The sequence below is a fragment of the Choloepus didactylus genome, chromosome 17 (assembly GCF_015220235.1).
Source record: "Choloepus didactylus isolate mChoDid1 chromosome 17, mChoDid1.pri, whole genome shotgun sequence".
NCBI classification, from domain to species: Eukaryota; Metazoa; Chordata; class Mammalia; order Pilosa; family Megalonychidae; genus Choloepus; species Choloepus didactylus.
This window is the reverse complement of record NC_051323.1, coordinates 16896941-16911158: the sequence shown is the minus strand read 5'-3', so window position 1 is coordinate 16911158 and position 14218 is coordinate 16896941. Positions and strand designations below refer to the sequence as shown.

The 14218-nt window shown below is 41.0% G+C and overlaps 1 protein-coding gene across 1 annotated transcript; it reads left to right on the top strand.

Moving 5' to 3' along the window:
* The first annotated feature begins 3103 nt into the window (after window positions 1-3103).
* On the top strand, window positions 3104-9836 carry LOC119512841 (uncharacterized protein C2orf78-like). The gene is made up of 3 exons (XM_037807625.1): window positions 3104-3266; window positions 6080-6838; window positions 7882-9836. The coding sequence occupies exons 1-3, from the start codon at window positions 3104-3106 to the stop codon at window positions 9789-9791; spliced, it is 2832 nt and encodes a 943-aa protein (XP_037663553.1). The 3' UTR covers window positions 9792-9836.
* Window positions 9837-14218: the final 4382 nt, after the last annotated feature.

Here is a 14218-nt window from a genome sequence, read left to right as displayed (position 1 = left end):
CTAACGTTCAGAGCAGCATTATTCACAATAGCCAAAAGTGGGAGCAACCCATGTCCCCATCCACAGAAGAGTGTATGAACAAAATGTGGTATATACATATAATGGCATATTCTTCAGCCGTGAAAAGGGATGAAGTTGTGATACATACTACAAAATGCATGAACCTGGAAGGCATGATACTAAGTGAAATCAGCCACACACAAGGACAGATATTGTATTAGATCACTTATATGAAATAATACAATTATGCAAATTTATAAGGACAGAAAATAGATTACTGATTACCAGGGGCCGGGGACCCTGAAACGTGGCGTTGTGTTTAATGCGTATAGAATTTCTGGAAAAGTTTTGTTAAAGGCATACGATGTTGGGAGCACACACTGTGAATATCATTAATACCACTGAACTGTATACTTGAAAGTGGGTAAAATGGGAAATTTTATGTTGTATATATGTTATCACAGTAAAAATAAACAAAAAATACATTGACAAAGAAAAAACACATAGATGAACACACAGATGACAAGAGCATTTAAAATCATTTTATATATCCTACAAACATACCAAGGAATGACATAAAGGAGGTAATGTGACATAAAACAAAATGAGAAAAATACATTGAAGAGTATTCTTTTTAGTTCACAGAATTCATGGCAGTTGCCAAACTATCTAGCTAAATTAAAAAATACTGGTTTGCCAGAGGCAATAGCCTCTTAAAGAACATCAACTAGATATGTCCCCTTTGCTCATAAAGTTGACACCCCTTTTCAACATGAACAGGTTATGGTGGTCACTGCCTACACATCCCTGAAGATCAGAAAAGTGATTAAACTACAGGAAGGAGTAGCAACACACAAGATGGAATTTAACAAAGGATTATGAATACTTAATTTTTATATAATTATCTTTTCCTTAGTTGCTAGGGTATTAGAACAGCTAGGAGGAAAGGACTGAAATGGTGGAACTGTAACCCATAGCATCATTTGAAAATTGTTCTACAGCTACTTGTTAAATTGTAATTTGAAAGCTATACCTTTGGGTATATATGTTAGATTACACCATAAGGAAATGACTGAAAGTATGGTACTATAAATCATAATCACTTTGGAAATATCCTATATATCTACTAGTTAAATCATACTTTGAAAGATATTACCTTTTCTGTATGTATGTCAAATTTCATATTAAGGAAATAACTGAAACTGTGGAATTGTAACCTTTAACATCCTTTGAAATTTGCTAACTACTTGTTAAGTTGCACTTGGAAAGTTATCACCTTTTATGTATATATGTTATATTCTACAATAAAAAAATCATGAAAAAAAAGGAACAATCAGATGCAGGCCCCTTCCCCATATTGTCAACATGAACAAGTTAGGTGGCTCACTGCCTACAGACCTCTGAAGACAGAGAAAGAGATTAAGTGAGAGGAACTTTATAAAATTATATACACATATATTTAGATGCTGGGGTGTTGGAATAGCTGGAAGGAGGGAAATGACACGGTGGAACTGCAGCCTATAACATCCTTTGAAATTTGTGCTCTAGCTACTCGTGCTTTGAAAGTCTTCACCTTTCTGTATATACCCTATGTTGCGTAATAAGGAAAGAACTGAAACTGTGGAACTGTAACCCGTAACAATTTTTGAAATTACCTATATAACTGCTTGTTGAGTTATACATTGAAAGTTAACATCTTTCTGTACGTATGCTATATTTTACAATACTGGAAACAGCTGAATTTGTGGAACGGTGACCCATGGCATTCTTTGAAGTTTGTTCTCTTAACTATTGCTAAATCGTACTTTGAAAGTTATCACTGTTATGTATATATGGCAAAGTTCACAATAAAGAAATTCATTTAAAAAATACACTGGTTTGTCTAAGTTCTGTTAATACAAAAATAGTGGAACATTTACACCATGAGGGCAAAGTGTGTAGATTTGTTTTCTACAGAAACAAGTAAACCCCTGTGAATACTTTTTTCCTGTGCCGCTGCTTCACCTTGTCGGGTCCCTATTCCCCTCTAATGTTCTCTTCTCTTCTTTCTCTTCTCCACTTCATGTTGCCTGGCCTTGTACCCAAATGTGGCAGACAGAGAATCCTAGAGGCCTAACATTCCATGGTGGCTGTTTGTAAGGGGGAGGAGGCTACAGTAACTGCCACAGCTGGAACATTTATAAGGAAGGATGGGAAAAGTATCCCAAATGCCTCTGTTGTATAAAAGAGTGGGATGGAAGGATACCTGCCTGATCCCAAGAGCCAGAGGTAGAAAATCACACATAAAAGAATGGTGACCAAAGGCCAGAAGAGGGAGGATTTGCAGTCATCTGTTTCTCCTAGCTCTCTGGTGTCTGCTTCTCATGGGGAGAATCCATTTTGAGAAGCATCAAGCTTTCGAAGACGACCCTTCTGGGAATTAACATGAAGTAATGTCCTTGAATTTAAGAATGCAAGATCAAGGCTTCCTCAGAAATAATGCCTAAGACAAAGGGAAATAAAAGGAAGGCAGAAGAGAGATGGAAGTCCAAGCCGGCCCAGCCCAACCCAGCTAAAGGATGGTGGGATCCAAGAAGATACTGACAGAGAAGAACCTGGGACTACATTTTTCCCTGCAAGATGCACTCACCAAACTTCACTGTACTCATCAACCCATTTCAAAAAAAAGCTTTGTAATTCCCTCCTTTGGTCTTTAAAATCTGCAGTAAGTTCACTAGTCAGTCAGACTGATGTTGTTTCATAATCATTACTATTGCTCTACCTAAGCTGTCCCTTTTTTCCCTAAGAATAACTATGTAACTATATATAAAATATATAAAATGTAATTAACCACTGGATAACTATACTAATGAACATTTACAAGAAATGTTGAGCTGATTTATCTAGCCTAAGAACCTGGGGAAAACTGGGAAAGCCACTTTTGTCTTGTTGGATTTCACCTGCTCACGGCTCGGCCATGGAGGTGCTGTTAAAGCTCTCCTACCCTCCACCCAATCCCATCTTCTTGCAGGGGATTTGAACTCCCTATTGGCTATCATATACCTGTTTGTGACCTCATTCTCCCACCAAACCCCCCACCATCTGGTAGAATCTTGGGGTTTCCATGGAGATGTCTGTAAATAAACTGGGATCATCGCACGTGACCAGTGGCCAGTGCCCTTCCTACTGGACACGTGCTCTGTTTGGCTTCAGCCATTCACCGTCTAGCGTCGTCTCTTCAACCCTTCTCGCCACAGTTGGTGTTTCCTCTTCTCTGACCATGTCAGGTAAGGAAAGAAACTGTTTAAAATGTTTTCCATCAGATTTATATTCCCCTAAATTTAATAGTAAAGAGAAAACAGTGTGGAATACTAGGAAGTAATATTGAACTGGAAATCTGGAGACCTAATTTCAGTTTGGAATTGACATCTAGTAGCGATGTAGTTTTGTACAAGTCACTGAATCTCAGAATCCATGTCCTTGTCTCTTATATTACGATGTTAGATTGGTTGATCTCGTTGGTCCCTTCATTTTCTAATACTGAGTTTTAAAGGGCACACAAACAGAAAATGCAATCAAAGACATCTTAAGAGTGGTCAACAGAAATAGAGAGAAGACCTAAGCGATGTGAAAAACTGGCAATATATACTAAGGAAAGCTGTTTCATCTCGCATGATCTCTCTCTACTAATATTCCAAATGTAGAATTTCAAATTTCTGCTGTTTCAGAAAGTCACATACACATTTTGGAGTTTCACATGTAAAACAGGTGAAAAGAGAAAATAAGGAGAGAAAAATAGAACGGGTCTATAAGGAGGCAGATATGCCAATCCCTGTTGGTTCAAGACTGTTTTCATCAAACACAAGACAACAGAAGTCAAGAGAGAAGAGATAATGTAAGAATGAAGGAGATAGAGAGTGTCTGGGGGGTTCTCAAGGAGAAAAAGGTAGTTAGGGTGGAATGTTTAAGGAGAACCAAAGAAGCAGAAAGCATAAATGAAATCTACTCAGAGCTGAGAAAAGTGAAGTTGTTTTCAACAATGCTTCGACTATCGCCAGAAAAAGTAGCTTATCAGAATAACCACAGTCAGTTTTTCTCTTTACTTTTTAAAAAATCAGTTATTTCTTATGGCCTCTCTGAACACAGATGGCACCTGAAAGTTTTCAATATAAACATTTTCGAACTATGTTTTAGAAATGATGCTGCCTACAAACACGGAACAGATAAAATGATTATCTAAGAAGAGGTGGAGAGAATAGTTTACAGTGTATGCTTTTTATTTCCTTCTGATTTTTAAATAACATAGGTGTTTTACCTTTTAAAAATAAAATTAAGCTTAAAAAAGCAATCTCTATTCATTCACATCAGGACAAATTCCCAGTGAAACGATACTTTTCAATTTTACAGCAATTAAATGGAGAGCATACTTGCCAAAAGTCATCATATTTTTAAACCTTAATTATCTAAGAAGAAAAAGTCAAGCCCCCAGATCTCTAATTCCACAATTATCTAAAGCAATTTTATGGAGGTTTTTGGGCTTTCCTTTCGTTGAAATTTAAAAAAAAAAAAAAAAAAAAAAAGATACTAGTAGTGATGATTGTTTTTTAGGCTTTGGGTGTAACATTTTCCTGGATGTAAAAGATGATTATAATCTAGGTTTCTTGGATGAACAGAAAAACCTACAAGATAATTGTTAAGTTTTCTTTTCTCCTTGTTATCCGGCTACACTAAATTGAAGTATCAATTCCTTTTAGGATGAATATCTTTTTTACTTGCTTGGCAAGTGACTGTCAGAGAATCATGAATGAGCATGATAATGGAATTCCTTGACATTTGTCATTTTGCTCTCTACTTTGTACCTGTTTTATTGAAATATTTATCTATATAGTTTGTGGCTACCTATACATTCACATTTACTTCATTTTTCTGCTTGCTGGGAAATGTTTATTAATACATTTTTCTCTGTATGTATTAGTAAGAAATTCATTCAAAATCATCTTCTCTGGTAGGCTGCTTTGGCTTGATAGTATTCACTAAAACAGAGTAGAGTAGCAATGTTCATTTTCATAATATTGTGTGTATGGTAAAGAAAATTCATTCTTAGTAAATTCATTATGTTTTGACCCTTGCTACATACCTCAGTTTCATTTATCTATAAATTTCTTTTTAGTTCTGTGACATGTTTTTCATTATTAATAGGTTATGTCTATCTTTCCAGAACATATTTTTGCTTCCTCCATGTAAATCATATATAATATATCACCTTCAATCATTCATGAATTGTTATTATTATAACCACTTTATAGATGAGGAGCCAAAAGCTCAAAGGGATTAAGTACCTTTTATTTTAAAAAAAAATTTTTGAGAAACCCCTTTCAGGTAGTCATTTTGACTTAGAAGTAGAAGGGAAACCTGAAAAGAGTTTACCAACTGGACTGGGTTATTTATGAATTCCAGGAAATGTCATACAAATTGTACAAGCAAAACAAGACACGGAAGATCACAATGGCAAGAGCTGTACTCTTTGCAAATGAACCCAAAGCATGCCTTTGTTAAAAGCTCTGTCTCTCCCAGTTTCTGACAGTCTACTGCTAAGAGAAAGAGTCCATCAAGGCAGTCCTGATGCCTAGGTCCTATAACCTGGTAATGCTGCAAACATACAGGAGAACTTGAACAAGCCATCCCACCTCACTGACACTCAGTTTCCTCCCTCATAAAATAAGTGTTAAGATAGAAATTCTCTGAGGACTTGCTAGTCCTAGAGAGGTTCAAATCCAGGAAAGAGTGTATGGGTCAACACCGATGAATGCTCAAGGGGAAGATAAGGCAGGGAGAGTACTTCTAGCCAGAGAACAATGTACGAGCCAGACTCCTTGGATCTTCTGCACATCTGGGCTCAAGTTCGGAGCACAGGCAGGTAATACAGAATGTTACCCAACTGCTCCAGCACTTACAACCATCATAAACAGTTTGATATTCGTATCTCAATGAGTACTGGTATTAGAAGTTTCCTGATTGCAACCTTAACTTTACTGTTCCTCAAATATAGTGAAAGTTTATCAGTCTCAGTGATTTTTCATCATCTTCTTGTTTGCTACAGAAAATTTCCAAAAAGCATCTTTGCCTGGAACTCCAAATTCTCTGCAGCTCTCTCTTCCTGTGGTGAGCAATGCGGCTCCCCCAACAGGCAGTGCCTGCAACTTCTCCAGGGTCTCTGCACAACCCGTCAGCTCGGCATGGCTACTGCCATCAGCCTCTGGCACCTCTTTCCAACCACTCGTGGCTAGTGCCTACTTTAACCAACATTCTAGCACAACCATGCTGTCTGGAGTTTCTGGACAGAGGCAGATCTCCACTTCAGCTGCTTCCTGTTCAGGTATTTTTGGATGGGACAACACAGGAAGCACTGAGAAGAAATCATGTTCCCTCCGTGACTTCAGTGTCACTGTCATTGACCAGGACATGGCTGTTTCTTCCATGCCTGTATCAGCACAATACGATAAAATTTCAGACAAAAATATCGGGGACCCTCGGCATCCATCAATGTCTGCTAGCCTTGTGCAGGGAACATCTCAGATTCCAAATCAAGGAAATGCCCTGTCAGTTCCCTATCAGGAAGGGAGCCAGACATACTACCATAATCAAGGCACACTGGGGACCCTGCTCTCTGGACAGCTTGGCCCCCACCTGCAGACATATGACTGTGTGTCATACACAGGAGGCAGGGCTACTGCCTCTCAACAACAAATGATGATGGTGCTGAAGGATGTTGAAACTACAAAGGGCCTACCAACAGCGTCGGTGCCCAGAATTTGCCACTCGATGTCTGCTCAACCTGTCACAGAAGCAAATTTTCAAGGTGAGTACAAGAAAAGGCAGGGAGATTACTTCTAGCCAGAGAACAATGTATGAAGCAGACTACCTGGATCTTCTGCACGTCTGGCCCCATGTTGGGAGCACAGGTAGGTAATACAGACTAGTACCCAACTGCTCCAGCACATAAAACCATCACAAAGAGTTTGGTATTTGGTATCACAATGACATTTGGTATCCCAAGAAGGGAGGGGAATAAGCTCAGCATTCAGCAGGGAGGTCAAATCTGCAGCAGGAAAATGGTGAGCCCACATCCACATAGGACTTAAACCCTGAGAATTTAACCGCTACCCTGGCTAAGGGTTCTCCAATGTTTTTAGACTCTGAAAACACCTAACATAGGTGGCACACTATAATGGCCTCTTATGCTATGTGCAAGAGAAACACAAGAGCAAGCTGAGGGATACTACATTTTTCACTGCTCTAGATGATCACACTCCTTGCATCAATGCACTATAATTAACTCCCTTTCATGATCCATCGCTTTAGTCTCTTCAGGAAGGCATTTCAGAGCTTCTACTGCAATTGTGTCATTTTAATTTTCCCTCACTTCCTGAATGTACAGCAGGATTTAAGATCTTCTATTCAGAGATCCTATTCAAAGCAAGCAGGCTCAAAATCTGTCCTTGCTTTTCATTCTTGGAGAAAGAACTCCACTCCCTCTCCAAGTCCAAGGGGTTAAGTGTTCTTATTCTTAGAAGAGTGGAGACAATTGGAAGGTCCCTATATGAGGATGCTAGGCTTTATAAAACATTTCATAATTTTTCAATCACATTCACACTCTTCAATTGACTTATAACGATCCTATGATATACAAACAAAGCCAAGAGGCAATGACATCAAATGATCACACATCAAAACAAGAACAGCAGCCTCCTATTTACTAAGGACTGGTCCTGTCCATGGTGCTTCAGATAAGCTTGTAGAATTTGCCACTCTAGGTCTGCTCAACCTGTCATAGAAGGTTTTTGCTGTCCAGGGGAGCATTGCACTTACCAGGACATGACTTCTTCTTTGATTCCTTTGTAGTGATGGAAACTTATCTGAGGATGGAGACTTCCCTGGGCCTGCAACTTCAAAGTCAGACATTTTGTCTGACACAAACTCCAGAATTCTCGAAGTCCTGCAGTAGGAGAAATATCCAGATACTTGAAAGTAACCCACAATCTGAGCTTGAAGACTTTTCAGTGAGAGCTCCCGTCAAGAATTCTGGTAATCTCCTTGCACTGCCTCCAGCTCCAAGCCAGGAACAAACAGAATTGGATGAGATTAAAACCAAGCTTTCAAAGTCTCTGGAGGTCTACCAGGTCACAAAAGAAAATCAAGATTCTCCACTCCTCCCCATACAAATCCCTGATATTCACCAGCTTCTGGCCTGCATTGATCCCCTCAGCCAAGAGGAGCAGTCGTGTTCTGAAAAAGGTAATCTTGGAAAGAACAGCACGGTTCTTGAGGACCAAGGGACATTTGAAAATGGGATGGAGTCTAGCAGTGGTCTTGCAGATACTGCTACACCGGTGGAGGATGTTCACCTCCCCCAGCTCTTCAATTCTTTGAAGGACCTTGATCAGTCTAAAGTTCCCAAGGCAATGAAAGCCAAAGATACCAACACCATCAAAGCAAATCAGGTGCAGGAAAAGTCAAGTGTGATAAAGGGTCCCTCTGAGCAAATCAGGAAGAACAAACACAAAGCCTCTGACCCTATCAGTGGTGCTCCCAAGGCCAAAATCCAGCCAAAGAACCCAGAGTGCCTGTTAGAGGAAGAAGTGGTTGTCTGCAATGCTGCAGCCAGTGACAAGGCTCTTACTGCCAAGACTTCTAACAGGAAACCTCAGAAAACAGCATCCAGCAGAAACAGCATAACTAAGGGCCATGGGCAGGAAAAGACCAAAAGGTCCAGAGAAAACAACTCCAAGAAACCTGAAGAAAGTAAGCAGACAGGCAACAAAGTTAAGGGGGAAGAAAAGCCAACCATTCCCAAGAGAAAGAGGAAGAAAAATCAACCTGAATTCATCCAAGAGAGCTTTAAAAAGCCACGAAGTGGCCTGGGCATGCACATGCTGGAACCTGGACAGGTTTTTCATGCACTGGGGAAGGAGACTGATAAGAAAAGGGGACTTCCTACTTCTCAGACTCTGGGACATTCCAACACCACCAAACACCACCGGCCACCCCCAGCTAACAAACCAGGGCTGGATACTCCACGTGAGGGAAAAGGTCCGGAGAAAACTCAAGTCAAAGCCCAGAAAGCAGAAGGCAGTGCTGAGAAAGAGTGTTCCTCTCCATCCCAATACGAGCGGCCACCTCCTGGGAAGGTCAAGTTGATACCTTTGCCTTTTCTGACCATAGACAAGCCTCCAACTCGACCTGTTCCTCGGAGGCCACAGTCTCTGGCCTCACGTCGGCTTTCTGTAGCTCACCACGCCCGCCCTGTTTCTACCAGTTCAGCACAACCTACTGCCGTCAATCCATCGCGGCCAACTCCTGTCAGTGCATCCTGGGCAGGCTCTGCCAGACCAGCTCGGCCAATTTTGACCAACCCAACCAGGCCAGGTTTAAACAACCCTACCAGGCCTAGCGTTCGTCAGCCTGCTGTTTCGAGGCCTGCACCCTACAAAACATCCTCCTGCACTTCTTTCCAACGGGACCCTGTTCCCACTGCTGGGACCAAGCTCCAGTCCCCACCCAAGCCTCAAAACCAGTTTCTACTCCAAGATTTCGCCTCTCAACCAATTCCGTGGAGGAAGCCCAATGTTCCTGAGCCGGTGATGTCAAAGCCCATCACAGAAGAGCAGAGACCAGAGCGTGAGGCCATGAAGAGGAAGGCTCAACAGGAGCGTGAGAATGCTGCCAAATACACATCTTTGGGGAAAGTGCAGTTCTTCGTTCAAAGAGAGAAAGATATGGAAATTGCTGACTACTACGGCTACCCAATATAATAGGAGCTACTAGGATTTTTGGTGTACCAGCTGTATACCAGCTATTTTTCCCTATACATAGACAGACAGATAGATACAGATTTCCCTATTTATTGATATAATTTAAAATTTAATAAAATTTAATAAAGAAATGTAATAGTTTTAGTAGATGTGTAATAAAGAGGTCTTCTGAGTTTTAAGATCCTGGTAACGTGTTTTCCTTTGGTGGGGTTGGGACTCAGGGTGCATTAGAAAGGAGGGAGGGGTCGGCAGGGTAAGATGGCGGAGTATTGAGGTGGGGGTTGTAGTTTCAGCTCCAGGGCAGTAGCTAGAAAGCAAGGAACTGTGTGGACCAGATGCTGCAGAGCAATTTGACTTTGGGCATACTTCATACAACACTCACGAATGTGCGGAATAGCTGAGATCAGCGAAATATGTAAGTTCTCATGGTCAGGGTACCTATGGCCCTCCCTGCCAGGCACAGTCCCGTAGGAGCAGGGGCCGTTCCTGCTGGGAAGCAGGAGGTAGAACTACAGTTGCAGCTCTGACTGAAAACTCAGACCACTGATCAAAAACTCCAAACACAGATAGACTGACACCAGACACTAGAGAATCTGGGAACAGTCAGCCTGGCGGAGAGGAGATAGGACTACCATAAACAGCCAAAAAAAAAAAAAAAAAAAAAAAAAAAAACCCAAAAATAAAAACAGAGACTTTTTCGAGTTTCAGTGAACATAATATGGAGAAGGGCAGGGCTCAAACAGAATCAGGTGCATATGCAAATCCAGAGGGCGAGGCCCCTTGTCTGAAAAGCTGGTTTCTCTGCTTTCTTGACTTTTCCTTAATGGCCCTAAACTCCTTGCTGCTAAGCATTTCAATAACCCATTATATCTGCAAGGAGGGCTCTTCTTTTCCTTTTTCTTCTTTTTTTAAAACAATTACTCTAAGAAGCCCATTACAGAAAGCCTCAAAGACTTGCAATGTGGGCCCAGGCCACAGCAGAGCTAAAATAGCTCTGACAGACAAAGCAATAAGTCTAGTGGCTGAGAAAATTAGCTAAACACCATAAATTCCCAAGAAAATGGGGGCGTCCCCTTATAGCCATATTCCCGGCGGGCTGGGAACACCCCTGCCCAGCGCCAGCACCACAACCCAGAGCTAAGCCAAACAACCCAGTGTGATGGGAAGTGTTTCCAGCAACACACGTACAGGCCACAATATGTGGCGTAGACAATAGCGTTTCAGCACCCACACCTAACTGTCCCGGAGCTGGGAAGATGGAGATGTGTGAAAAGGGGGAAATTAACACGCCCCATTCAGACATCCTTTCAGCAGGCTGGGAACATCCCTACAAGGCCCTGTGGCCCACAACTTCCCGTGGGAGACGGTGCTCACCTGAGACGCAGCACAGTCTTCCCTCAGCAGAGGCCCTAGGAGAACACGGCTTGGAAGAGGAACCCACTCGCAAGTCCCAGGGACCATAAGCCAATACAAGGAATTGTGGGTCAGGGCAGAGACAAACAGTGGTGAAACTGAACTGAAGGATTAGACCATTGCAACAGCTTTAAATCTCTGGGAACACCTGGGAGATTTGATTATTAAAGCCATCCTCCCTCCCTAACCACTCAGACACGTGCCCCACATTCAGGGCAGACAGCACCAACAACACACCCAAACTTGGTGCACCAATTGGACCCCACAAGAATTAGACCCCCACTCATCACAAAGACAAAGGTGGGGAGAACTGGCTTGAGGGGACTAGGTGGCTCGCGGACGCCGCCTGCTGGTTAGTTAGAGAAAGTATATTCCAACAAGCTGTAGATCTGATAAATTAGAGATAAGTGTTTTGATCAGTCTACATATCCTAAAAGAACCCTTTCAAGTTAAGCAAATGCCAAGAGGCCAAAAACAATAGAAAATTTTAAAGCATATGAAAAAAACAAATGATATGGATAACCCAGACCCAAACACCCAAATCAAAAGATCAGAGGAAACACAATACTTGGAGCAATTACTCATAGAACTAAAGACAAACAGCGAGAGCATGGCGCAGGATATAAAGGACATGAAGAAGGCCCTAGAAGAGCATAAAGAAGAACTTCCAAGAGTAAATAAAAAAATAGATGACCTTATGGAAATAAAAGAAACTGTTTACCAAATAAAAAAGATTCTGGATACTCCTAGTACAAGACTAGAGGAAGCTGAATGGCAAATCAGTGACCTCGAGGACAACAGAACAGAAAATGGAAGAACAAAAGAAAGAATGGGGAAAAAAACTGAAAGAATCCAAATGGACCTCAGGGATATGACAGATAATATAAAACCTCCAAATATAAGAGTCACTGGTGTTCCAGAAGGGGAAGAGAGGGTAAAGGTCTAAGAAGAGCATTCAAAAAAATTGCTGTGGGAAAACTTCCCAAACCTTCTACACAAGATAAATACACAAAGCCAAAATGCCCAGTAAAGTCCAAATCGAATAAATCCGAATAAACCCACTCCGAGACATTCTCATCAGATTGTCAAATACTGAAGAGAAAGAGCAAGTTCTGAAAGCAGGAAGAGAAAAGCAATTCACCACTTACAAAGGAAACAGCATAAGACTAAGTAATGACCACTCAGCGGCCACCATGGAGGCCAGAAAGCAGTGGCATGACATATTTAAAATTCTGAGAGAGAAAAATTGCCAACCAAAAATTCTTTGTCCAGCAAAGCTCCCCTTCAAATTTGAGGGAGAGCTTAAATCTTTCACAGACAAACAAATGCTGAGAGAATTTGCAAACAAGAGACCTGCCCTACTTGAGATACTAAAGGGAGTCCTATCGACAGAGAAACAAAGAGAGGAGAGAGAGAGATGCAGAAAGCTTCAGTCCTAAAGAGATTCAGTATGGGTACTGTTCTAGTTTGCTAGTGCTGCTGGAAGGCAAAACACGAGAGATGGACTGGCTTTCATAAAAGGGGGTTTATTTGGTTACAGTTACAGTCTTAAGGCCATAAAGTGTCCAAGGTAACACATCAACAATCGGCACCGTCACTGGAGGATGCCCAATAGTGTCTGGAAAACCTCTCTTAGCTGGGAAGGCACATGGCTGGCATCTGCTCCAAAATTCTGGTTTCAAAATGGCTTTCTCCCAGGACATTCCTCTCTAGGCTGCAGTTCCTCAAAAATGTCAATCTTAGTTGCTCTTGGGGCGTTTGTCCCCTCTTAGCTTCTCCAGAACATGTGTCTGCTTTCAATGGTCATCTTCAAAGTGTCTCTCATCTGCAGCTCCTGTGCTTTCTTCAAAGTGTTCCTCTTGGCTGTACTAGCTTGCTCCTTCTGTCTGATTGTAAATAGTGCTCCAGTAATTTAATTCAGACCCACTCTGAATGGGCAGGCCAAGACCTCCATGGGAATTATCCAATCAGAGTCATTACCCACAGTTGGGTGGGGCGCATCTCCACAGAAACACTCAAAGAATTACAAACTAATTAACACTGATAGGTCTGCCCACATAAGATTACATCAAAGATAATGGCATCTGGGGGGACACGATACATCCAAACTGGGACAGGTACGTTAAAGGACATTAAGACAGAGAGGGAAAAATATATCTGACAAACATAAACCAAAGGATACGATGGCTGATTCAAGAAATGCCTTCACAGTAATAACGTTGAATGTAAATGGATTATACTCCCCAATGAAAAGATATAGAATGGCAGAATGGATCAAAAAATATGAACCATCAATATGTTGCATACAAGAGAATCATCTTTTCAATTACAAAGAAACTGAAAGTGAACAGATGGAAAAAAATTTTTCATGCAAGCTACAGCCAAAAGAAAGCAGGAGTAGCAATAATAATCTCAGGAAAAATAGTCTTTAAATGCAAGGATGTTATGAGAGACAAAGAAGGCCACTACATACTAATAAAAGGAGCAATTCAACAAGAAGAAATAACAATCGTAAATGTTTATGCACCCAATCATGGTGCCACAAAATACATGAGACAAACACTGGCAAAACTAAAGGAAGCAATTGATGTTTCCACAATAGTTGTGAGAGATTTCAACACACCTCTCTCTCCTATAGATAGATCAACCAGACAGAAGACCAATAAGGAAACTGAAAACCTAAACAATCTGACAAATGAATTGGATTTAACAGACATATATAGAACACTACATCCTAAATCACCAGGATACACATTCTTCTCTAGTGCCCACAGAACTTTCTCCAGAATAGATCATACACTGGGACATAAAACAAGCCTCAATAAACTTAAAAACATTGAAATTATTCAAAGCACATTCTCTGACAACAATGGAATACAATTAGAAGTCAATGACCATCAGAGACTAAGAAAATTCACAAATACCTGGAGGTTAAACAACACACTCCTAAACAATTAGTGGGTTAAAAAAGAAACAGAAGGAGAAACTGCTAAATGTATGGACACAAATGAAAA